We start from the raw sequence: 25,605 nt of genomic DNA, 5'->3' as shown, positions 1-25,605 counted from the left end.
AAGGCTCCATTCCTTAAAATCCGTACAAGTTGTTTTTTAAAAGAAAAATCAAGTAAACATTTGTTTCAATGTGATGTTTAAACTGCTTTATCAATCTTCTCCCTGGAAAATTTCTATTCAACTATTTCTGGAAAAACTCATTTATGCTGCACATAAAATTTGCATGGCATTCTTTTCCTTTTACAAGTGTAAGTCAAACACGTTGATCTTTGTGGCAGTAGAAAAAGTTCCCTTCAGAATTTTCTGGAGCAACCAAATAATTGCATAAATCTGTGCCATATTGCAAACTGTTTTTGTAAGTTTATTTCGGCTCCAAAAGCAGTTTACTACATTTCTTGGAGAGCTCCTGTCCAAAAGCTTTATGTCAGGAGGGCTTTGGGCTTGTACAGCTGCTTGTACATTTCTCTGAATTCCAACCATTCTGAAATGCTCTTTAGAGGCAACCCTAATTTAGTTTCTGTGGTTAATATTTTGTTTTTGGATTACTTTATTAGGATAACAGCCCTTCACCTTTCATACATAATAAAAATAATCACATATGCGTAGCTGAAGAAAAATTGGCAGTTGCAGCTGGTGTCGAGAAAACAAAAGTTTTATTTTCTGCTTCTGTTGTTAGTTGGCAGGAATTTTGGAATGAATCTGAATGTGGATAGTGGACTAGCTGAATTATTAGTAACTCATGAAAACAATTGTCAGTTTTGTAGACTAAGAATCAAAAGTTCAGTGACTGATAATTAATGTTGAGTAATTATTGAAATACATTTAGACATTTCTGCACACTATTGTGCTAACTGAACATTGTACACTCTCTCTTATCCCCAACTCTGCATACCATCCCTTCCGCACCCAAGCCTCATAAAATATTGGGGAAAGTGGTTAACAACTATTTTGTTACAAGCTAATTCTTCCTGAGAAAATGTCAGTCTTGTTACAGACGTGACACGAGAGAGAATTTTTGCTTTATTTCAGGAGCTATATGTTTGCTTTCTGTTTTGGATTTGCCTTGTAGCGTGATTACATTGAAGCTTTAACCTTGTGTATGTGTGAATTTCGTAGTTGACTCTCTCCCAAGCTATTGCTAAGTTGTTGCATTAGTGGAAGGAAGCACATCAAGCCCAAGATCTGCTTTTTTGGGGATGGGGGGGTCTGAAGAATCCCCCCAAACAGCATTCAGGGGGAGGAGAGGGGAGATTGTGCCACCTGGCAAGCTGATGTAACAGTCACCTTCATATGATATTTAATCCCACTTCTAATGTTCAATTTTGAGATAACAACTGCATTTTTATATATACCATGCTTTAGAGTTATGAAAATAAGTCTCAATGGACTTGCATGCACCCTTCCTTCTCCTCTCTCAATATGGCTGCAAGAAAAGGAGCTCAGTACTATCATTTTAGTTTAATTACAGTATACTGTGCCTCCCAATGCCTAAACTGTGGTTGACATAAACTGTGGCTAGTGGAAACAAGCTAGCTTCATAAAATCTGGTGTGAAATTGACTCGCTTCCCCTAACCATAGTTACAATGAGCATCTGTTTGTGTTGACACTGTAGTTAATTTTAAACAGAAGCAAGTGCTTTTGAACTTTCACAGTCACTTGTTCTCATAATGCTATTACAGTTGCCTTCCCAGTTATGCAGGGGTTATGTTCCCGAGTACCACTTGTATAGGTGAAAACATGTACGGTGGGGAACACAAAATAAAAAAGCCAGACTCTGCCACAAATCCACAAAACTCCACCATACTTGCTCCCTCCAAACCTCCTTTCTCAAACTCCAACTCTCCACAGGCCTCAAAGGTTGGTGCAAAGGATCCTGGGATTGCTGGCCATTTCCCCACTTTTGGGGGCCATTTTTGCCCTTTTAATGCCTTTTTGCAGTTTAAATCAGTTTATTTAATTATTTCTTGGCGCTGCTCGAATATGCAGTCACACTTAAGTTGAAAGTGTGTTAAGTGCGGAGACGTTTGTATATGTCTTTGTCTGGAACAGCCCACTGAAAATTGGGATATGGCGAAAAGGTTACCTTGTTGAATTCAGGTGTATCAAAAGTTGTGAGTATTTTGTAGGCTTTATGTCAAGATTAGAGAGGTTCTTTATGGAACACTGAAACTCAAATGAAGAATTTCTTGGCTTGACTCTTTTAGGAAGATGGATACACAGTATACCTGACTTCTAGGGTCTCCTTTCTCTTGCTATTTTGTGAAATGACTTGTGAAATGTGCAAGTGTGTCTTGCCGTTTAAGACTATAAATATTCTTGGTCAAAAATATTTGACCAATGTGACAGACTTGTTTGTTTCCAAATGAGCAAATATGAATCCTTCAGTTTATGGTTTCGTATTTCACTGCTTGAATTTCCATTGTGTATGTCATCTTAACTTTATAAATTAAAAGTTGTAAAAAGACACGCTTATATAAGAAAACATATTAGGAGGAGAGCCTGCTGTTTGTGAGCTAGAGTATGTTATATGTGAAAGCTAGAAGGGAGTCACCATGTATGGAGGTTGTATCTTCTTAAACATTAGATGCTAAGTAAAAACAGGAAATGCTCTCACTGTGTCCTGCTTGTGAGTCCCCACAGGCACCTAGCTAGCCACATTTGGAAATGGGCTTGCTGGCTGATCCAGCAAGGCAGTTCTTTTCCTATCTATGGAACTTATATTTTTACACACTTTCTGCTACATGTGTTAGTGAACTCTCTATTTTGTACTACTCTATACTCTACAAGCTGTTGCAGATCTTTGTGTGGGGAGCTCTACATGTTGAAACCTAAAAACTTGATATTTTCCTTCAAGCAAATTGTTATCTGTTCTCAATCTTGTTTCATTTCCTGGCTTTCATAGGAATCCTTCCGCTACTTTCTACCAAGTGTTCCATTCGAACAAGTTACGGGAATCAAAGAACCTCTGGGATAGGTATGAATACTTAAGTATGGAAAAAAAGCATACATGCTGAAGTATGCATGAATGGCTTTGCACTGTGCAGGTTTCTCGTCATCAAGTAGTATGTTCACCGCAACATACCTATTCTGCCTACGTCCTTCACTTAGCTGCTGTGACCTGACTAGAGCAGCCATAGTATTCAAAAATGTCAGTCAAATGGTTATTCGCTTCTGGGCCATGTGGATTCTGGCCCTGTTCCATTCATCACGTTCTTTTTCTTCTGTAGTTGGCAGAATAGTAGTAATTGATTTGTTTGTTATATTTGTATGCCACCCAGTAAAAAGAATGGCATACAATAAGTAAGTATAAAAATAATTTAACTGCAAGATAAAACATAAAAGCAAAAGTAGCTTAAAACACAATTTGAAAATAAAACTTGCTGCAACCCCAAAGTTAAAATGCAGGTTTAAAATTTGAAAGGACCAGTATGAATAGAAGGCCAGGATGAATAGAAAAGTCTTTACCCAGCACCAAAAAGACTAAGAAATGTTGTTGATCAGCATCACCAACCTGGCTTTTGAAGACTATCAGTGGAAAGTATTTTTGGAAACTGGTCACTTAAACTGCAGAATGAAAACGCAGTATATGTGGGGAATACTTTGATAGAAAACCATTACAATTGTGCAGCTATAAATTGGAATATAGATAGGGAAAACCTTTGTAAGGATTTGGGCAAAGCTAGATGTGTGGCGAGAAACTGCAACAAATTCCAACTTGGAGGACATCACTTGTAAAAGTTGCATTACTAATTCAACATCTGCAGTTTGGCGTTCTCACAATATTAATATTATAGATAGAAAGCTTGGTGGCTTTTCTGGCTTACAGCAAGTTTTCTACTGCTATAGCTTTCTATAGTGTGTTCAGACATTTGTATTTGAACATGAAACACCATCATTTGTTTGCATTTGCCTTACTGAAGCAAAGAAAACATAATGGCTTCTCTAAAGCTTGCTTTTTCACATGCTTGCTCACTTCAGAAGGAACGCATTCTAGTTTGAAGAATTACAGGATTTAAAATCACAATAGTAGTCTGAAATGCTGTCATCTTCTGAATTAAGAATAGAAGAATTCTTAACATTTAAGGGTTTAAGTGCTGTATCTAAACATGTCACTTAAAGAGGGGATTCAGGAACAGCAAGAGTTCATTTCTGTATAGCTTTTCTATAACATATCAAGAGTTATGGAGTTTGGTTCAGTGGGGTGGGGGAGTTTGGACAGGGGGACCCACAATGTGTAGTGTGCTGTTGTTGGGGGATTGAAATGAAGGTTAGTGAAAATAGCCTTTTCTAGCAGGAGCCTCTGCTGAAATTCCACAAATAGAAAACAGAAATCTCTGTTTGTAAAAGAGCAGCTTTGAATTCAGCTTGTAGACTTCTGGTTAAGTTTACCAGCTTAACTAGAAAATGTTTTTATTTCAGTAGTATTGGAGTTTCAAATATATGAATATTTTATGAAAAGTAATGTTAAGGAATATTTTTTTTAAAAACCCTGCATTTAATTCAATGTAGCCATGATCCCAACATTTCCAACGTTCAGGTGTGAGTGATGCTGCTTATTTATCCAAAATGGCACCACCCATGCCCACCCAAGAGAGAGAGAGAGAGAGATCAGCAGGCTCAGGAAAACACAAGGTTTGCAGAAGTACAAAAAAAAATCTGGTGAGGAAAAAAATAAAGTGAGAGAGTCCTCAAAACAGGCTAGTAAGGACTGACCCCCTCCTTCGTAGCCATAGGGTGCTGATGGGACAGGGAATGTAATGGAATATCCTGCAGGAGGGAATGACTGGCCTAACTGGAACAGTAAATCTGTGACACTTTGGCAGTATTATTTTCAATGCCTTTAGATACCTGTTGACCAACATTTATAAGGGACACTGGAGAGGGCTTTGCCTTGGAAGCAGAGTTTAGGTATTTTCATGCCAAAGCTATCTGTAGATTCAAGTACAATTTTATGAGTTTATGCACATTATTGGCAATCAAGAGCATGTTCTACAGTTGTAAAGAAAAACAGGTTGCATCCTATGTTCATTTCTAGCCATTCAGTAACTTTTGCAGTATAGGTAGATTACAGCCTTGTATCTTTTGCACAAAGATGTTATCATGTATGAAAGTTGCCCCATTGGCCAAATCTGTTCTTAGAGCAGTATTGAGCGGAGCTCAGGAACGTGAAAACAGGATGATGTGTTTTGATTGTTCACTTTACTGCCTTGCATGACTTGGAAAGCAATAACTGAATGCATGGCAGAACTGAGTGGTGTATAAGCCTCATAATACTGAAGTTGAATGACTGCAACCTGCCAAGGTTCTCAGTTGATCTCTTATTTTGTTTCAGTCATCCAGTTTGATCTCTTCTGGAATAAATGGATAACTTTTCTGTATAAATTTAAATGTTAAGAGTGACCTATATATTTGGGATATATTCAAACAAGTTTCTATTTCACAATAACAGCAGGGGACTATTCATATAACAAAAAGCTTCTTACCTTGTAACTTCAACTGAAAAGAGGTCACTAGCAGTAGTTCGTAAATTAAAACAGGCTACTGCTAGACAATGCACCCTGTTAAATCACTAATGAAGGCAAGTTGCCATCGGAGGCCGGGTCTGCAACACAATATTCTACAATACAATTTGTTCCCAGTTTGAGCAAGCTAATTTTTAGCTCATCTGTGGTGGGCTAAATGGGAGTTGCCCTAAAAACTTGCAGCTTGCCCTGAGGATCTGTTTGGTTACAAGGTTGTTCTGCTCCAGATTGGCCCCCTGGACAATAAGAGATGCCTGCAGGAAAACAGTTTCATCACATGCAAAAATTCCCTGAATTTTAGGGGGAAGGGTATGATGTTTGCTTTTCCACGCTTTAAGAGTTCCTTTGCTGCTTGCCAGAAGTTTTGTAGCTGAAACATTATCACTACTTTCCTGAAGCGGTGGTGGTGTGCAGGGGCTAGAGTTGTCCAATTCTTACAACTATTCTGACACTATAGCATGATAGTATTCTAGAATCTCCCAATTTCCACTATTTTTATGGATGTCGAAAGCCACGCAGCATAGGGAACAGTAGAAACAGGCCATCTTTGGTTTGGTAGATTAGGTGGTAACTTTTGCAATCTGGTCTCTGCCTAATCGCAGACCTCTATAATAGAACTTTTTCTTTTAGCCTTCCTTTTGAAAAGAGATTTACTGCGGTTGTATTGATGGTTTCCATGAGGGTGTCATTTGAAACTGCTGCTAGAGCTATTTTTCAGGTCTTACAGGTCAGTGGAGTAGTACTGAACTTCTTTAAACATGCAAAGTACATTTTCAGTAAAAATGATTGTGCTGCAGTGCAAAGCTTGACGTGTTTATACTTTTAGATGGTCAGAGTCACAAAGCAAACTGCTTTGCAGCTACACTTACTCAATGGATAAGGTCTATTCTCTTGTGTCTGGCAATTTTCTGGGGAGTGTTTTGAAACCCACAAAATTATGAATAGTTATTTGCAAGAGACTGAAACACCATGTAGCAGAATGAGCATTTTTGAAGAAACCTGTGTTTTCTTTAGACTTTTTATATCAATATTTGCAAGAATACCTGTGATAGCTACATAGTTCTAATCTTTTTAAAACTGAAGATGATGACTACCGAGGCGTCCTTTGGGAAGCCTCCATGTTTTCTCCGGCTCGCCACTTGAACGCTTGTTGCTAGGTGCATTAGTCTCAGGAGGCCTCCCCATCTTAAATAACTCAAAATAGATCGGGGAGGGGCATAGAGTAGGTGATTTGAAAGCAGACTTCTTGAACATTATTTTTTTCAAGTTGTATTAAAACCAAGTTTTTAATTTGGTTTCTGGCACTAAAAATCATGGAGGCTACTAGTGCAATGAGGCAGCAGCTTTGGGCCATTGGCAGCCCTATATAGAGGCCAAAAATAAGTTTAACTAATTAATAAATTGAAAATTAATCACCACATTGATATTAGTTAGATTTTATTAATAATTTGTCAGAATCTTTGCCAAACTGCTTTTACAAATGTAGTTTGGAAGACCAACTTAAAGCAGCTCTCTGAAAACAGCTTTCTGATTTTAGTTTGTCCCCATATTAAATAAGGACGTTGCTGCCATTCTTGGCTCCTGCAGGAACTTTCAACTACAAAAAGAATGTGCAGCAAATGGTGCTACTGAAGCTTCTGGAATAGTCCGCAGTTACAAAAGGTACAGACTGAAGTCTTACGGGTACTGCGTGACTTAAAAATATTTTTGGTTTAAGAAATCCCTACATCAATTACAAGCCTTGCATTTGAGATACCTACATGTATCTCAAATTTGGGCTCATTAGCATTGCTTTGTATTAAAAAATTACACTTGCATTCAGTTATAAAATTTCAATCTATTTTGTTTCATGTTATGGGTGCAACTCTTTTGTTAACACATTCTTAATTAGACCAAACATTGAGAAGACAGTTGACTTAAATTGTCAGCACACTGCATACTTGCATGTTAAAAACTTAGTTTTGTGAGTTGCCTAAAGATGCCTGTCACAAAAGTAGCTTACTCTAGTGACTGTAGAGTGTCTTATTAGGCAATTAGTATGGAATCTAGTACACTTTTCCCAAAGTGATATTTTGTGATACTTAATGCATTTTTATGCCACCCCTTTAACAAAGTGATTTACATGCAGTAGGGAAAAGGTTACTATTATAAACTGCAGTTAAAGCATTTTCAGTGGTGAATGAGGATATGATCTGCCCATTCTTGCTTTCCACTTCTTATTACACGTGCTTTTTCATTGCTCTTGATTATTGCAGTATATTCAGAAACCTCTCAGAGTTACTCACAGAATTTAACTTTCAAGTTGGGGGCAGTAAACTGATATGAAGAATAAAATCTTAAATAGTGATTCATATCATCATTTTTGCACTCTACTCTTGTCTAGTGAGGGACACTATCTCCCCAGAAATTGGAGTGCATTGGTGTGGGCGCTCAGGTCTAAGAGAAGTGTTTCTGGTAGCTGATCAAAGCAGAAGGTGGCTAATCTTTACTAGGCCAGCGTAAAGCAAAGTCCTCATACTTCCTACAGATAACGTCACAAATGTTAAAACAAATGTGTGCATTTTGGTGCGTGTGTGCAGAGTAAGCTGACTAGGTATTGGAGGAGAATGGCAGCTGCTTGGGGTCAAGGAGGAGCACAACTGGAGCCCTCTTATTCTCCCCCAGAGCCTGGGGTGAAAGGCAAAGCCTGTTCTTGCTGTGTTTTCTGCATCCAGGTACAACTGGCTTGGGACTCTTAACTTCCAGCAGCTGCTGCAGCAGAAGAAAACTGGTGGGCAGCAAATGGCTTCCTTCCCCCAGAGCTCATGGACAAGGCTCTGTTTTCTGCACTGAAAAATACATTATGCACTTAGGCATAAGAAAAGCATTATTCCTCTGAATTTGCATAATTCTGACATTTTTGGTGTTTTGCCTAATGTATTCCACCTTTACCAGTCATAGTGGAGAAATAATGCTGCGGTCCTGCTCCCAGCGCTGTTTTTTTTTTTAAGGCATTTCTTCTTATTTATTCAATTTAAAAATAAAGATAATACAATAAATTGCTTAAAAATGAAACACACAAAAGATACAATTTTGGGCTTCTGCCTTCACAATCTCTGGGAACAATGAGCATTGTTTATTGGAGGGTAATAACATGTCCACCTTTTTGTTGATTAAAATCAGGATATTGTCCTCTGCATCTTACGATATTTTCACATGAAGCTGAAAAGTTACTAAGTATTCCAAATAGTAGCATATTTCACAGGGGGCATTTGAAAATCGTTTTCATCATTTATATATAAAATAAACTTTTGTGAGGTAGTTATAAATGAATCTTTTTATTTTGTTTTGTTTTTTGTTTTATCCCCCAGTATACCGTATTTTTCGTCCCATAGGACGCTCCATCCCATAGGACGCACCTAGTTTTTTGGGGGGGAAATAAAGGAAATTTTTTTTCCCTTTATTTCCCCCCCAAAAGCAGGTCGGGGAAACCTAACCAGGTCTAGGAACAGTGGGATGGCGGCACTGCGCCTCCCTGCTGTCCCCCGAGCTTCTGGGGCTGCCGATGTCTGCCCGGCGCGAGGGGCGCTCTGCTTCAGGCCGCTATCCGCAGCGTGGGGAGCCCTGCGGGGAACTCCTGCAGGGCTCCCCACACTGCGGATTTCTGTCCGGCACGCGGGGCGCTCTGCTTCAGGGCGCTCCGCCTGCCGAGCGGCAGGCTGCTATGCGCAGCGTGGGGAGCCCTGCGGGGAACTCCCGCAGGGCTGCCTAGGCTATGGATGCGTTCCCGAAGCGCCGGGCGCTCTGCTTTCAGGGCGCCCGACACTCCGGGAAGCAGGCTGCTATCCGCAGCCTAGACATCCCTGCAGGATCTCCCGTAGGGTTGCCTAGGGTGCGGATGTGTTCCCGAAGCGCCGGGCGCTCTGCTTTCAGCGCGCCCGGCGCTCCGGGAAACAGGCTGCTACCCGCAGCCTAGACAGCCCTGCAGGAACTCCCGCAGGGCTGCCTAGGCTGCGGGTGTCTTCCTGAAGCCTGGAGAGCGAGAGGGGTCGGTGGGCACCGGCCCCTCTCGCTCTCCACACTTCAGCGAAAGCCTGCATTCACCCCATAGGACGCACCCAGATTTCCCCTTCATTTTTGGAGGGGGAGAAGTGCGTCCTATAGGGCAAAAAATACGGTACCTTAATTTTCCAGCAATAGTTATAGACCAGATTTGACTGTAACCACAAATCCTTATTTAACCCTTCTAAATATTTCCATTGTCTTAAAATAGCCATCCTCACAGCTAACAAAAAATATAATTTCAATTCTTTATCAGATTCTTTATCAAAATCATCTTCATCTAGCATATTCTATATCCCCAATAATGCCAGTGAGGGAGTTGGTGTCATTTCTTATTTTGTTGTCCAATTAATTTCTAAGAATACCAGCTTCCCCAAAGCTGCCACTGAATGACACTCCCACCATAAGTGGAAATAGTGCTCTGGTTTGTAGGATTTCAGGAGACAGTAAACACATACACAATTTCGAGAATATATTCACTCGGTAAAGCTAAAAACTTGCTTTGGAAAGCTGTGGGAGGAGAGAGCTGAATTCAGTTCCTGCTATCACTTTCTGCAGAATTATGACGCATGCAGCCCTCCTCGTGACCTTCCTGTCACATCAACTCTAACACATTAGAACAGCATAGTAGTATAAAGGTACAAATGATGATAAATAATATTTGAAAAACAGGTTCATGGTGCTATAAAATTGGTACCAGTCCTGAGTATAATTTTTGAGCTTTACGGTTGGCGCTGTGGGTTAAACCACAGAGCCTAGGACTTGCTGATCAGAAGGTCAGCGGTTCGAATCCCCGTGATGGGGTGAGCTCCCATTGCTCGGTCCCTGCTTCTGCCAACCTAGCAGTTCAAAAGCACGTCAAAGTGCAAGTAGATTAATAGGTACCGCTCCGGCGGGAAGGTAAACGGTGTTTCCGTGTGCTGCTCTGGTTCGCCAGAAGCAGCTTAGTCATGCTGGCCACATGACCTGGAAGCTGTACGCCTGCTCCCTCGGCCAATAAAGCGAGATGAGCGCCGCAATCCCAGAGTCAGTCACGACCGGACCTAATGGTCAGGGGCCCCTTTACCTTTACCTTTATCTGATCCTATATCTTATGGAATGGTGGAGCAGGGTACAACTTCAGCATCACAAGTTTATAGTGGAGTACAAATCAAAGCTAAATAATTCACTTTTAACTTACTTGTTATTTAGGTTCAGATTTTCCTCCCAAGACCTGGACATGGTTTGAAATACATTTGTCCAATTTAGTATTGCTTTGTCTTCTACGAAAATTAATTCCGTATAGGGCACTCCATCCTGTTCCTCAACCAAACAATTTTTCCGTTCCCCCTGCCAGCAGGTAGCCACAATATGTGACATTGAGCATTGGACTGTTTTGGATTCATTGCTTGAGATTCCCCCCCCCCCCCTTTGTATTTTCTTCTTTTTTGTATTTCTGCAAATATTCAGGTTCTACTGAAGTTGCTGGTGCCTATATCTTATACATAGATGGTTTTATGTCAGCTGGTCTATATGCTTGTTGACACTCTCAAAGAACAAAGTTTAGTGAGGCAAGGCTTATCCTTGCAGAAGCCATGTTTGTGCTGCTTCAGCAGGGTTTGTTGTTCTACATGCCTGGTTATTTTATCTTAAACAAAACTTTTCACCTGTTTTCCTTGGACAGCTGTTAAGCTAACTAGCCTGTAATTTCCAGGATCCTCCCAGGTCTTTCTTTAAAAAATAGGTGTTAACATTGGGCACTTGTAGTCTTCAAATACAGGGACTGTTCTAAGGGACAAGTTAAATGTGTTTTATTTTTATTTTTTTTAATCTCCAGTTTCACATTTGAGTACTTTGAAAACTCTTGGTGAATGCCATTTGGACCCTGTAATTTGTCTTTTTATTCTGTCTATTAGGTCTATCTAGAACTTCATTTCTCATTGCCACTGTTTGCCTCAGTTTCTCACATTCCCTTTCTGGCCAAGTTAGTTCAGGCAGGAAAATGTAAATAATTCATTTAGTTTCTCTGAAATCTGCTCCTGCTTTACCACACCTCTGAGCCCCTTGTCATTCAGGGTTCAACCACCACTGCTACTAATGTTGTCTTTTAATGTTGATGGTTTTTATGTTTTTAGCAACGTACCCCTCAGATTCTTTTTTAGAGCATCCCTTCTTGTCAGCTTGCATTTCTTTTGCCAAAGTTTGCATTCCTCTTTTGTTCTTTTTTTGAAGGAAGTTCTTGTTTCTAATTGCATCATTGACTCTGCTAATTAACCATGCCGACATCATCTTCATCCTTGTGGTACCTTTCCTGATCTCCATTAGGGCTGGGCAATAACTGGTTTTCAATATTGTGATATATCGCCAGCTAAACATCACGATATATCAATATATCGCGATATCTGAAATAACGAAGGAACTACGCAGAGGCAAGCAGGACAATGTCCTGGCAACTGCTACTACTTAGGGGATCTAAAATGGATAAATAACAATATTATTGATTACGGCACACTCAGTTTCTTCAGCAGGCAAGTCAAAATGCAGCCCATCAGGACTTTTGGTTTTGGGCTTGGCTACCGAATGGTGGTATTCAGGACAATCCAAAGTACGGTTATGAGTCATAGTGAATACAAATAATCTGGGACTGCCAGCAGGCCTGCTAGTAGGCAGAAGTGGCAGCAGCCTGGCAGCAAGGGCACAATAATCAACAGCCTGCAGCAGAAGCATTGCAGCGGCAGTGGGCGGCTATGGCAGAAGCGGCAACAGCCTATGAGGCCTTGTGGTGGCGGCAGTGGTGGTGGCCTATGAGGCCTTGTAGTGGTGGCAGGAGACAGTGGCAGAAGCAGAAGTGGCCTGCAAGGCCTCGCTGGAGCAGGCTGCCATAGCTTCTACTACCGCCTCCCACTACCGCAAGGGGCACTTGCAGGCCACAGCCACTTCTTGCCACCAAAGCAAGGCCTTGTAAGTCCCATTTATTGTGTCGCCACAAGGCCTCACAGGCTGCCACTACTATTGCCATCTCCCGTCGCTAGTGCAAGGCCTCCCAGGATGCCGCTACTGCTGCCATCACCTCCTGTCAGTGCTGCGGCTCCCCGCAGGCCACCACTGCTGCTGCCAAATCCTGGCACCTCTGCGAGGCATCTCAGGCCAGTGCTGTTGCTGTTGCCACTTCCCATCGCCACTGTGAGGCCTCGCAGTCCACTGCTACTCCCTGTCACTGCCTCGAGGCCTTGCAGGCCGCCACTGCTACTGCCTCCACCTGCCGTCATTGCATGTCTCGCAGGCCGCTGCTGCTATTGCCGCAGGCTGCCACCGCCACTCCCTGTCATCACTCGCAAACCACCACTGTTTGTGCCACTGCTACTGCTGCTTCCTCCAGTTGCTACCGCAAGGATGCGCAGGCCGCCACTGATTGTGCCGCCGCCACCACCAGGCTGTCGCCCCTACTGCTGACACGTATCGTGGTCATGTTTCTGCCACTGCTGCTTCTGCCTCCTAGCAGGCCATTTTGACTTGCCTGCTGATGAAACTGAGTGTGTGGCGATTGATAATATTGTCATTTATCCATTTTAGACCCCTAAGTAGTAGCAGTTGTCAGGATGTTGTCCTGTGTGCGTATGTATAATTTCATCCTTATTTTAGTCATTGTGGCAGATTGCAATGTTTCGCTGGTGATATTGTGATGTTTAGTTGGTGCTGTGAGGTTTAGCTGCTGATAACATTTGCAACGTTTAGCTGGCGAGTTACCACAATGTTGAATCCCAGATATCGCTTAGCCCTTACACACATTGTGATTTGTGATATATTGCCAGCTCAAATATTATGAAACAGTTATCACGATGTGTACTTCAAACCGGTGTTGGACGATATATTGATATATTGCCCATCCCTAATCTCCATATGCGCTCCAGTTGAGCTTCTAATGCTGTGTTTCTGAATGACTCCCAATCAATTTGGAAAGATTCAATCTTCTTGACTTTGCCTTCCTTTTTACCAACCACTTATTTTAGGGAAGTTTCCTTTTTTGAAATGTGACCATGTTGGATTTTGGGGACAATTAGCTGTTTACATGTGTATTTAATTTAATAGCAATATGGTCACTTATTCCCAGCTGATTCAATAACACTTATATCTCATACCAGGTTCTGGGCACCACCTAAGTCAAGGGTCACCATCCTTTTGGTCAGTTCCTTGACCAACTGTTCTAAGGCACATTCATTTGGGATATCTAGATATACTTATTTATTTAGGTTGTTGTTATTATTATTAATTATTATAAATTTATTACCTACTCTTCACCCTAAGGTCTCAGGTTGCTTTATACTTGTTTCTAAACTGGACTCTCCTTCCTTGGAGGTTTCTAAGCAGAGGTTGGATGGCTACCTGTCATTGATGCTTTAAGCATGGGGTTGGACTAGATGACCCTTTCAAATCTACAATTCTATGTTCATAATGTTCATATGTTTAAGTCTCTTTGAGTTTCATTTAAAAATAATAGAATAGAAATTTTATGCTTATGCCTTTTTTTGTAACTGGAACATGTGTAGTCAGCCTGTCTGAGGATAGTTGAAGTCGGCCGTTAGTACAACAATTCCTCTTTTGGGTGCTTCCTTGATTTCATTCTTCATTGCAATATCTTCATGAACATTTTGATCAGGGAGCTGTTAGCATGCCTGCATCACTATATTATTCTTAATATCACCACCTATAACAATTATGTGGAGGGGTCTGCCCTTTTGAGAGTTCTTTTTCTTGAACTCAGTGCCCTCTTCAACATGAAGAGCAATGCAATCTCTGCTAAGTCCCCTTCTGTCCTTCCTATAGAGTCCATATCCAGTGATAACAGGGTCCCACTGGTTATCCATTGCACCAGCTGTATCAACACTGTCCTCTAAGACCAGGCATTCCAGTTTGCCCACCTAGGCTCAGAGGCTTCCAGCACTAGTGTGTAAACACTTAACGGTTTCCCTTGTCAAGGGTGTGCGGGACTCTGGAAAAATAAAATGCATTTTCAGTATTAAAGCTCCCATTTCTTACAGTACCTATTAAGTGTGCCAACTATTTTTAAAACAAAAAACAAACAAAAAACAAGAATGTGAGGGCCATAGAAGATATGAGGAATGTTCTCTTGATACGCAAGGTGTATGAAGACTATTTGAAAATGTAAACATGCAAAATATTAAAAGGCTGCTTTTTTAATAGGGTATGAAACCTCTCAAACATAAAAGCCAATTTCCTTTCTTGTCTGCTTTTGAAGGAGGTAAAACTTAGTTTTGCTTCCAAATTCAAATTAGCCCCCTAAATCAGCCTCCTAAATATAGAAGTCCATATTTGAACATGGATATTTAAACAGTATGCTCTTCAGCAATATTTGAGTGTTTATATTACTGAAAAGTTTATTTTAGACATGTTCAGAATAATTGTACCAACTCAAAGGACATGGTTATTGGTTCTTCTAGAATCACATCTTTTGTGATGAAAACATAGGACTTTTAAGTAAAACTATTCCATCCACTGAAATGGGTCATTTGTTTCCTATATGCGCTTTGCATATCTGTGAACACTGCTCCATGACAATACAAAATTGATTTTTGTTTTGTCTTTCAACATAAGTAAACATTGCACACTAATTCTAAAATCATACAGGTGATCTTTTAAATTGGCTCATTTTTGAATATCCAAGGAAGACTAATTTCAGTGTTTCTCTCATTTATTAGAATAAACATTTAAATGTTTCAGGAAAACATTACATAGAAAAGGTGAAATTAATTTCTGCTGTACACTTATTTTTCACTTTTGAGGTAAGTTGGAACAAGGAAACCAGCTATTCATATACTGTAATTGTGTTTCACCTTGAAGGGTTGGCCAGGATCAAAGAACCACACAACTAGTTATTTGTGTTTCAGACTTGCGTGTCTTGTACGCTGTTCTGTCCCAGTGCAGAAGGCAGACTACTTTTGAAATAGTTGGGAATGTTAAGAGCAGCTTTTTGAGATGGCACTCTTATTGGAAATGTGCATTTCTTTGGTTTGCTATCTAGTTAAGCTCTCAAATAGTACAAAATGGCTGGTATTGGTTCCTACATTCACTGAAAACCATTTACTGCTAGCTAACGCTGGCATTTCTAGTTGGAATAATCACTTTTAATAGGCTTCGCTTAATCTTTAAGAATGGCCAAACTGGGGAAAAAACTATTTTCAAATGATAGAGCTTGATTGGAGTGCTGTGACTGGAAGACAGATAGGTTTAGAATAGTTCTTATGCTGCTTCTTGTAAGGGCTAGTCCAAAGGGTAGAGGCTTTGAGCATAGTCAAACTTTTCTCAAACAGTATTCTAGCATAAGGGGTGAAACAGCCCTGCATGAATAGCAGGTGTGTCTCCACGTAGAAGTGCATTTTTTAGAATAGGCCATAGAACACACATAAACCTTTAAAACTTATAGAGTCCTTGTTTCTTTTCTCAGAGTTGGACTCTAGTTATCCCTGTTTAATTACTTCCTTTTAAACATTTTATGAAGGTTGTTTAGTAATACTTTGTGAGTAGCAACCTGTCTTGTCTTGTTGCTCCCCCCCCCCCTTTTATTTGAAATACATTAAGTGTACATTAATAAAATGGTCAAGAAACTGGCGTTAGAAGTTGTGTGGTACAATACAAATCAGTATATTAAGTAGTCATTACTTAAATGGAGTAAACTTGCTCTTCTTGCAATACACAAAATGAGTATTTCTACATAACATATTAAATATGTTCTGAACTAAGCAATACTGCACATTTGAGGTTGACCTCTGGTGCTGCAGCGGCATCATTTGAAAGGAGAAACAAGTTCTCAGTGTTGGGGCAGGGTTTGTAATAACATATAATCCAATTATGAGCATTTAAATTTGTCTTCTGCTTGAATGCTGGATTATGAAAAAGGAGTAATCACATGTAAACTTTTTCAGCAGGGAAAAGTAGGGTGGATGTCAGAAATGACAAGCAGATAAAACTTGTTTGAGTTGTCTGCCGCTGAATACAAAATGCCACATTTTAAAATATGGCAAAATGAATTTCTCTCCATGGTAAACCTGAGCTTTAAAATTTAAAATTGGCAGTTATTGAATTGCAAATCTCTTTACTGAATGTTTAAGATAAAAATTTCTTAGTTGGCAAGCAGAAACACTTCTCATCTTGCAAGGAAGGGCACCCAGTTTCACTGATCTCCCCATCCAATCTTCCCAGATCTTTCATGGCAGCCCTCTGTACCACATCCCATAATTCTCAGGACGACCCTTCTGCCCCTAGGAGCAGCTGGGCGGGGGACTGCAGAGGTCAGGGGAAATCCGTGATACCTAGCAGTTCTTCCACTTGCCTAATGCATACATGTAGTCTACTTTATTTATGTAGCATTTAGAAAGTATAAATACTAATTTAAAATAGTAAGTTGCAAATTCTCTTCTAATTACAGAAATGTGCTTTCATTTGTTTTGATCAATAAGGGCCAGGATAATGTGCCTCTAATTTAATGCTTGTAGACTTAGTCACAATGCTATAAGCCATTTTGTTTGGTCTTTGTCCAGAACAGTGGCATAGAATTGTTTGTTTATTTTTTAAACTTAAAAAATAAATAAATGTGAGCACAGGGTCTCTGACCAATTAAATTCATGTTGTGCTATTGATGGTATGACTTCTCCTGCTTACAAAACTAGGCTGCATTGGGCTTTTGAAGAAAGCTCCTCATCGGGCCAACACACTGAGCATCTTGAAATGGATTCAAGAGTCCTCTATTCAAGATGATCTCTAATCTCTTGGGAACTACATGTTTTAAGTTTTATCACATGCTCCAGGGCAACAGTTGTGCCCCATTCGGTGTTATACTGAAAAAAGTTGAAATGCAAACATCCAGTAGCTTTTTTTTTAAAAAAAAAAAAAAAAGCCCAGCAAAATTGGTCTCATTTTTCTGTGTACCACATGTTGGAGGTGTCCAAATTACAGTACATCCTGCTTATAGTATCCTTTGAATTGAGACATAAATGTTGGCTTTCCGTCATACTGGATAATATCTAGGTATATACTGTATATACTGGCTGTCACAGTAGACAAAACAAACTTGCATCGAAATGCCACTTTAACATACACAAAAGCACCAAAGCGGTTGACTTGGTTATAATTGTGAACTATTAAGTTACACAAAAAGGGTGCTCAGGGTACCAAACCATGACAACCAATAGGATAATGACATCACTATCTCATTGTACTCTCTTGAGAGGCCTGTTCACTGCTTAAACAAGGGCCACAGTTTGCATAGATACACCTTGGCCCATTCTGGCAAGAACTAGCCATGTCTAAGTCCCATTGAAAGCACTTAAATGCTTAACACCCATTGATTTTGATGGGACTTAAATATGTCTAACTTTCTCTGGAATTGAATCTTTATGATCTGAGGATATAATTCTTTTCCATCTTGTTCCTGAGTATATGGAGATCCGACTGACCATCCTTAAAGGTTTGTAATTATTGCTGAGATACATAAGAAGCAGTTTGAGCACTGAAAAGCATTATATATAAATGCTGCATTTTTGTTGTTGTGGGAAACCATAATAAAATACACAAGGAGCAATTTGCCTTTCAATCAGTTTTGCTGAACAACGTTCCAGAGGTCACTGGAGTTCATGTACATGTGTTTTGTCTTTTCTTTTAAACAGTGCATCTGGTGCGAGTGTTGTAGCCATTGACAACAAAATAGAACAGGCGATGGTAAGTAGAGAACTGAACTGTTTAATTCTTAAAGAGCGCTGGGTTTGTAGCCTGCTGTCGTCATTTTTGCATAACCTACATTGATGGATTGTAAGGACATAACAGGAAGAGATGTTAAAGGTAGAAAATCATAAAGCAGACACAAGCAATTGTTTGTCTCTTGAGGACTCCATATATGTGGAAAAGAGCAGTTTACATGGTAATAATATGGTATCATGTATAGCATGAACATGTTAGGCTTCAACCTGCTGCTTGCCTTCACCGTGCCCTTGTGCCATGCCATTTATGCAATTCTATTATGAGCAAAGAAGCACCAATTGTAAAGTCATCTGGGAGTTCATGTAGTGCCATTCCAAATGTGTTCAGGCACTTTCAGGGGGTGGGTGGGAGAATCCATGTGTAAACCGATATATTACTACAGCTAAGTTAATGTACGGTGGTACCTTGGGTTACATACGCTTCAGGTTACAGACTCCGCTAACCCAGAAATAATACCTCAGGTTAAGAACTTTGCTTCAGGATGAGAACAGAAATCACGCGGCAGCGGCAGCAGTGGGTCCCATTAGCTAAAGTGGTGCTTCAGGTTAAGAACAGTTTCAGGTTAAGAACGGACCTCCGGAACGAATTAAGTACGTAACCAGAGGTACCACTGTACATCATACCCAGGTCCAAAAGTTTTAGCATACACCAAGACAATGCTAATTCTCTAGTAGGACTGCCGTTACTTTAGCACGTCGTCATTTGGTATGATCAAAAGCATTGCTTTGCTATCCAAAATCTTTGACGTGTTGGCCATTGCTTCAGTACCAGGCCTGTGTAGACCTTGTCTCAGGCCCGGGAGTCTTGTTAGAATAAAGTTTTATGCTCAGACAAAAAGGCAGCTGGCTCCTAGCCGGGCTCCCTGACTGGATTAGCCCTCTGAGGCCCAGGGAAGTGTACTTGGCTGCCACTCTCCCCTTCCGCGGGCCTGTTCAGTACTGCATCCAGACATTTTAAAAAATAGCACGTGTAAGGATTTTAGTTTACAAAAGGCTTGGGAGCTAGAGGAAGAGCTGTTACATCTGCATGCTTTCCAGCCATCCAGTTTTGGAGGGAAAAAATGAAGGGAGAACAAATTCTACTGAAAAAAATAGTAGGGCAAACCATGGACAGAAAACAGTGTTTCTTTCTGCCCTGAGTCTAAGCGAATATTGGTCCGAATGCATTATTCTATTCCATGAAATGCCAAAGTCAGTAGTCTACTTTAATGTTCCAAACTAATGTGCTGTTTCCTGTTGTGTTGGCTCCCACCAGTTATGCAAAGATACTTTTGGGCTCCGGAAACAGCTTCATTTCCAAGTTGCTTGAAATTCTTTATTGAAAACATTTTATAACCTGCCTTCCCTCATAAATGTACATCAGATCACTATAGGAATGGTAAAACTGGTTTGTTTTTACTAGCTTAGTCATAATGAAAAAGTAAAAAAGCAGCTGCTGCAAAAAGCCCAGGAAATGGAGTGCCTTCCTCTAATATGTGAAAGGCAGAAAAATAGATGCTAAGTGGTCTGCTCTCAGGAGAGTGTTGCAAAGACTGAGCCCTGTCAGTGAAAAATGCCCTGTGATCAGTTGCCACCTACTTAATCTCTAAAGGCAGGAACAGGCTCTCTGAAGATAGAACTGAATGGTCAGGTTCATCCAGGGGAATGTGATCCTCCAGTCTTTCCATGGGTTTTCTGATAAGAAAAGTGTTGCCACTCAAAACGCGTCAGTTCAAGTTGGGCAAGGCTAGCAAGCCCCATATTTTTCATCAGTATTTATGGTCATGTGATGGAGAGCTGGTGGGGATCCCTGTGGTGCAAGTGGATTAGTTTCCAGAGTACCAGCTCTGTTAGCCTCAGTGTCACTGCTGCAAACAAGAGTAGACAAAGATTTTGTTTGTGCGTAATCATAAAGAATGTACAGAATTCAAAGCTAAGCAATATGGCAAAATTGGGGCTTACTTCAGAACCACACAAAATCAATCTAATCATACATACAATATAGGTTCTGTAAAAATAACTTGCCTGTGGTTGTGATCCTCAGATTTAAAAGAACAGAACTTCTTAAAAATTAACCAAAATGGGAAGCTTGGGTCACAGCGTTTGTTTTCTTACATTTGCCCATGAGAAAACAGACCATTTTCATCCAGTTTACAACAGTTTACTTGTCACAGACAAGTTCTGTCCCTGTTTAGCCAGGATGCTGACTTGATGGGCAATAGCAACTATGATTTACTTCATAGGGGTGTTGAAGCTTAAATATAATTATCTGAGCTCCTTGAGGTGTGAGATATTAATGTAGAGCCTAGGGCTTGCTGATCAGAAGGTCAGCGGTTCGAATCCCTGCGACAGGGTGAGCTCCCGTTGCTCAGTCCCAGCTCCAGTTCGAAAGCACGTCAAAGTGCAAGTAGATAAATAGGTACCACTCTGGCGGGAAGGTAAACAGCGTTTCCGTGTGCTGCTCTGGTTGGCCAGAAGCGGCTTAGTCATGCTGCCCACATGACCTGGAAGCTGTCTGCATACAAATGCCTATAGAGCAAGATGAGCGCTCAACCCCCAAGTCGTCTGTGACTAGACCTAATGGTCAGGGATACCTTTACCTTTTTAATGTTTATGGGTTTTCAGCCATCATTTTGGAGAGCTCTCTGAACTAGAGCATTGCTTATTATCTATTTCTGTCAACAAAAATATTATGAAGCTTTTTGAGAGTAAGAAATCCCTGTATTTAGGTTACCTTCCTGAAAGCAACATATAGACATGTAGCATTGGTGTTTTTTGAGTGCTTTGGAAGTTGGCCATAATACAGCAAGTGAATTCAATGCTAGGGAGTTATTCCTGTGTATTTTGATTTCTAGATATTTCTATTTAACTTGTGGTGCTAGGATCCAAATTTAACTGTTAATGAAGTTACGCCCAAGAATTTGGTGCAAAGTAAAAGTCTGTTTATAGAAATTAATCTAACGATTAATTTGCCGTTTGCAGGATCTGGTGAAAAGCCATTTGATGTACGCAGTCAGAGAAGAAGTGGAAGTACTGAAGGAACAAATAAAAGAATTAGTCGAAAGAAACTCTTTACTTGAACGGGAAAATGCACTGTTAAAATCTCTCTCAAACAACGATCAGTTATCCCAGCTCTCAACCCAACAGGCCAACCCCAGTAGCACTTCTCAACAGCAAACAGTGATAGTACAGCCAACGCAACCTCCGCAGCAGCCGAATGTCTCCTCAGCATAAAGCTTTCTTGCCTCATTAAGAAACTGAAAGCAATCTGTCCTTGTGTGCCACTGGTGTTCTTTCCACTTTATATGAAAGCGAGTAGCCATGCTTCAGTTGTGTGTTTTGGCCTTTTCAGTATTAGACAATCATTCTACAAGAGCTTTCCCTCACTGAGATGTCATGCAGCACAGTTGGTGTTCAATTATGCCATCAGTGCAAAAGGGAAAAATGATAGAAGGAGTTATAATGCAAAAGTCTGCATTTATTTGGTGCACATGAGTGGGGTCTTTAAGAGCTTTGGTGAGGCTCTTCAAGGTTTCCATTACTCATGGATTACTTTGAGCCTTGCTTTTTCACATAGCAACAAACTCATCTTTAGAGCCACTGTTCTTTCAATTATAAGTAACATTTGCCTACATTAGTTTCATTTATTTGTGTTTTTATTTATTACAGGGCTGCTATTCATAATGTACATGAACAATGTCACAGAACTTTTAATTTTTTAAAAAAAATAAATGTAAGTATCAGTAAAAATTGATATAGGCAGGATTGAGTTTAATAGATAAAATGTTTAGGCAATAATTGAACAAAAGAATCCTGGCATATTTCTAACACTAATGGCAATTTACCTTTTGGTATTTATTTTCAGTAGTTAAGACCCAGCTTGAATGTAAATTTTTGTATATTGTAAGTATGAAGACCATAGTGCGTCTGTACAGGTAGTCGCCAGTCATTGTGAGATAATTGATGGGCTATTTTGATGAAGAAAACTTTGCTCATTTCTGTTTCTACTTTCTAATAGAGAAATTGCCATGATTCCTCTGCTTTTTGACATTTCGTATGATTATTATTATTTTTTGGGTGGGAATAAAAAGCTGTGAAATTGTTCAACCTACTTTGTAACCAAAGAAGCAAAGCTGTGTAATTGAGTTTTTATTTTATAATGCACATTCTTTATGTATTTTTATTTAGTGTTCTCATTCACATTTTTCTTTGCTGTCTAGCATGATCTGCATGACCTATAATCTTTGAACCACTTTCGTACCTCATGTTTTATCCAGCACTCTTATTGTGATATGTAATAGTCTGTGAACAATGTCAAATAAAAAAAAGAAAGAACAGCTAGTGTTGGTGGAGCTGAGCTGGTGTGTTACACACTAGTTTAAAAAATGAAGTGAGCCATCTTTTGTTCATTTAAAATGGTGTTTTGAATTTCGTATGCAGAAAACGTTTTGTTACATTGCAGATTTTAATGTATTTAATAAATGCAACATGCAGATTAAGTGCAGTGTATACTGAGTATTTAAATTAAAATGTACATTTCATAAATACAGTTTCAAGAGACCATTTGTGTATACTAACGTAGTATGTCAGAAGTTGATGTACAGTATATTTTAACACTTTCTGAAATTAAACTGCAGTTTTGTTGAAAGATTTGCCTCTGCATGTGTTCAGAATGTGACAAGGGTTTAGGTCAGTGATTAGAGTTAGCTTGAAAAGAGCAAATTAAGAACACCAAGGCTGCGATCCTAGACATGCTTACATGGGAGTAAATCCCTTGAATGTAGTGGATTTATTTCTGAATGAACACACATAGGATTGTGCTGCCTGTTTTCTTAGCCCTTTTGGCTGAGGACCAACTTTTTCTCAGCAAAGTAACTGGAATTAGTGTTTCAACTTTATCCTTCATAGTTTATGATTTTATGCCTGGTTCACACAAGCTGAAACCTCATTTTAGAGAGAAAGTATGCAATGGATAACCATCACCCACACCTTTTCCCCAATGTGGTCCTAAATTCTTCCCCTGCTAAAATGCAGGATATCAAAGTGAGTTTAGGAACATACAAAGCGTCACTTAAACCAAAGCCAATTACCACTGCACAATTCTGAAACATTATAGAGCGGGTGGTTTGAAGTTTAGTGTGGATCTAGTCATAAGCTAAATTTTTATTTTAAGGGATATAGAAGAGAGTCACATATACGACCACATAGGCTTTTAAGGTAATTAGTGTAGAATGGGTGGAATCCAATGAGTGTCTCCACTGACAGAAGGCAGCTGTCAACAGAATGGAAGGGGAGGCAATTTTTGGCAACCTCTCCCCAGAGCAGATTTTTATTTGGGGGGCGGGCAGCTGCAGGGGGCAGAAGGAATTTTCAAAAGTTGCCTCCCTGTCCCATTGCAGATGCCTTCTGTCAGTGGGATGATACTCGCTGGATTCCACCCAACTTCACACTCTTTTTAGTTTTCATGCAAGAACAAGGTTTCGTTCTGCAAAGTAAACCAAGACTGCTTTGCAACTTAACGTCGTCTTTCACTTTACTAGCTCTTGGGGGTATAAAATGGAATCTTTGTTACGCATTTTACACCACCATGCTGTTGCAAATGCTCCCGTTAAAAGTGTTTGGATGTGGATCATCACCAGCAAACGTCCCGATGCACTTCTGTGGTACAACATTGCCCTTGTTTATAATACCAAAGACCACCCAAGCACACTCTGGCTTTAGTAGGACACAGACGTCTCATAAAATAGCACCAATAAACTCCCTGTAGTCTGGTGCATTTCATAGGGAAAAGAATATGACAATTATGTGTCTCTTGCAGTGTATTACTTAAATTGGCCTTGCAGAACTGGCAAGCGTTATTCCCAGTTGACCACAACACAAAGTGATGATGTTGCACTGTGTTGCCACCCAGTGATCTATGTGACCAAGCCCTGGAGAATGTACTATTTCCCCCCTCTTAAACGTTATTTCGGGCACCATTTCAGTAAACAGATATACTTAAAATGTATTGGTGAAAGAGGAAGTCTCTTGAAAAGCCCACACTTCAATCCTGTAAGCAACAGTGGCGATTATAATGTTTTAACAAGCCAACTAAGCCCACGGCCTAGAAAATATATCACTATGACTTTGCTTAATCCTCCAGTGGTCTAGAGTGGTATATATAGAGTGGTCTAGAGTGGTATATATAGAGCCTTAGGATCTGAACTATAATGACTTCTGCCATTCTGGACAGCATCAAATGACCACAGTGAAGCAACTTTATAATTTTATGTGTGAGTTACTTAGTTCTGGATAGGCAACAAGACACATGGCCAAGTCTGGCTTGCCAAAGGATTTTGTGTGTGTGTGTGTGAGAGAGAGAGAGAGAGAGAAATTACAATTCTTGTGAATTCAGGGACAAATTACAGGAAGCCTCAATGGCTTAACTATATTCGGTCTGTGTGCTATGTATTGCCAGCTGACATTCATATCAAAGCCATCATAGTAGCGATTGACAACCTTAACCTCTATGAATAATTATGGCGATCTGGAGTGTTTGATAGGGTTAAACCTGCTGGACAGCTTAGTGTATGAAGAATTGGTGTACCTATCCCTGGATGAGAATACTGTGGAGGGGAAGGACTTTAGGGGTAAGTATATGGGAAGGTTAAGCCATGTTGAGGAATAGGAGTTATTGGCAAGGCTCCTCTCCTCTCCTGCCTATTGCTAAGAGCACATTGAACAAAAAAGAACTGAAATCCTGGAAAATCAAACAGCAATACATAGTAGTATTTCTTCCTGGTGGAACTTTTGAAAGGTAACTCATCTTTATAGTGTTTAATTCATTATTATTTAGTGGATTTAAAAAAACCAGATCCTCAAAAGTTCATTTTAGATTAAAGATGACATCCCAAGTTTCACAGAAAACTTCCTGCACATTAGAATTGCTAACGTGTCTTGTATGTTGCATAGCAGATTTTAATAGCAGGAATAATGTGCGTGTGTGTGTGTGTGTGTGGACATAACCCATTTTAGGGATAATCATTTTAGCCCATCTGTATAATGGAAGATTCAGAAAGGAAATGAGGATAGCAGAACAGCTTCTGTAGGTCAAAGGCATTGCTGAGATCACCCAGGAAAAGGAACACATTGAAAACAAGCATGATGGCATGAAATGGCAGATGATAACATTTAAAATACTCCCGTCATTTTGTTTTCACAGTTGGGTGAAACTCTTTGACAGATCTGGCAAGTAGTTTAGCTTGTCATGCTGCAATATGACAATTAGCTGGAATTGCCAGTTTTCTCCTGCCAAAACCCAAGGGTTGCATCCAGCTAGGTTCTACTCGGAGCATGACTAATTTAGATCCATTCATTTCAATGAGTCTTCTCT

The 25,605-nt window shown here is 40.1% G+C and overlaps 1 protein-coding gene across 2 annotated transcripts in view; it reads left to right on the top strand.

Annotated features, from left to right (window-relative positions):
* TSC22D2 (TSC22 domain family member 2) overlaps window positions 1-22,881 on the top strand; it is a 38,377-nt gene extending 15,496 nt beyond the window's left edge. Inside the window, exons 2-4 of one of the 2 annotated variants that reach the window (XM_083613243.1) lie at window positions 2,844-2,915; window positions 18,165-18,216; window positions 21,216-22,881. In XM_083613243.1, coding sequence (XP_083469369.1) covers window positions 2,844-2,915; window positions 18,165-18,216; window positions 21,216-21,467 — 376 coding nt within the window. In that variant the 3' untranslated portion in view covers window positions 21,468-22,881. The remainder of the gene's footprint in view (window positions 1-2,843; window positions 2,916-18,164; window positions 18,217-21,215) is intronic. The other variant, XM_083613244.1, reaches the window with a different exon arrangement.
* The last annotated feature ends 2,724 nt before the right edge of the window (window positions 22,882-25,605 follow it).

This window comes from Podarcis filfolensis (genome assembly GCF_964270895.1).
Source record: "Podarcis filfolensis genome assembly, chromosome: 5".
Classification (NCBI taxonomy): domain Eukaryota; kingdom Metazoa; phylum Chordata; class Lepidosauria; order Squamata; family Lacertidae; genus Podarcis; species Podarcis filfolensis.
Note: the sequence above shows the minus strand (reverse complement) of the source record. Positions and strands in the feature narration are given on the sequence as shown.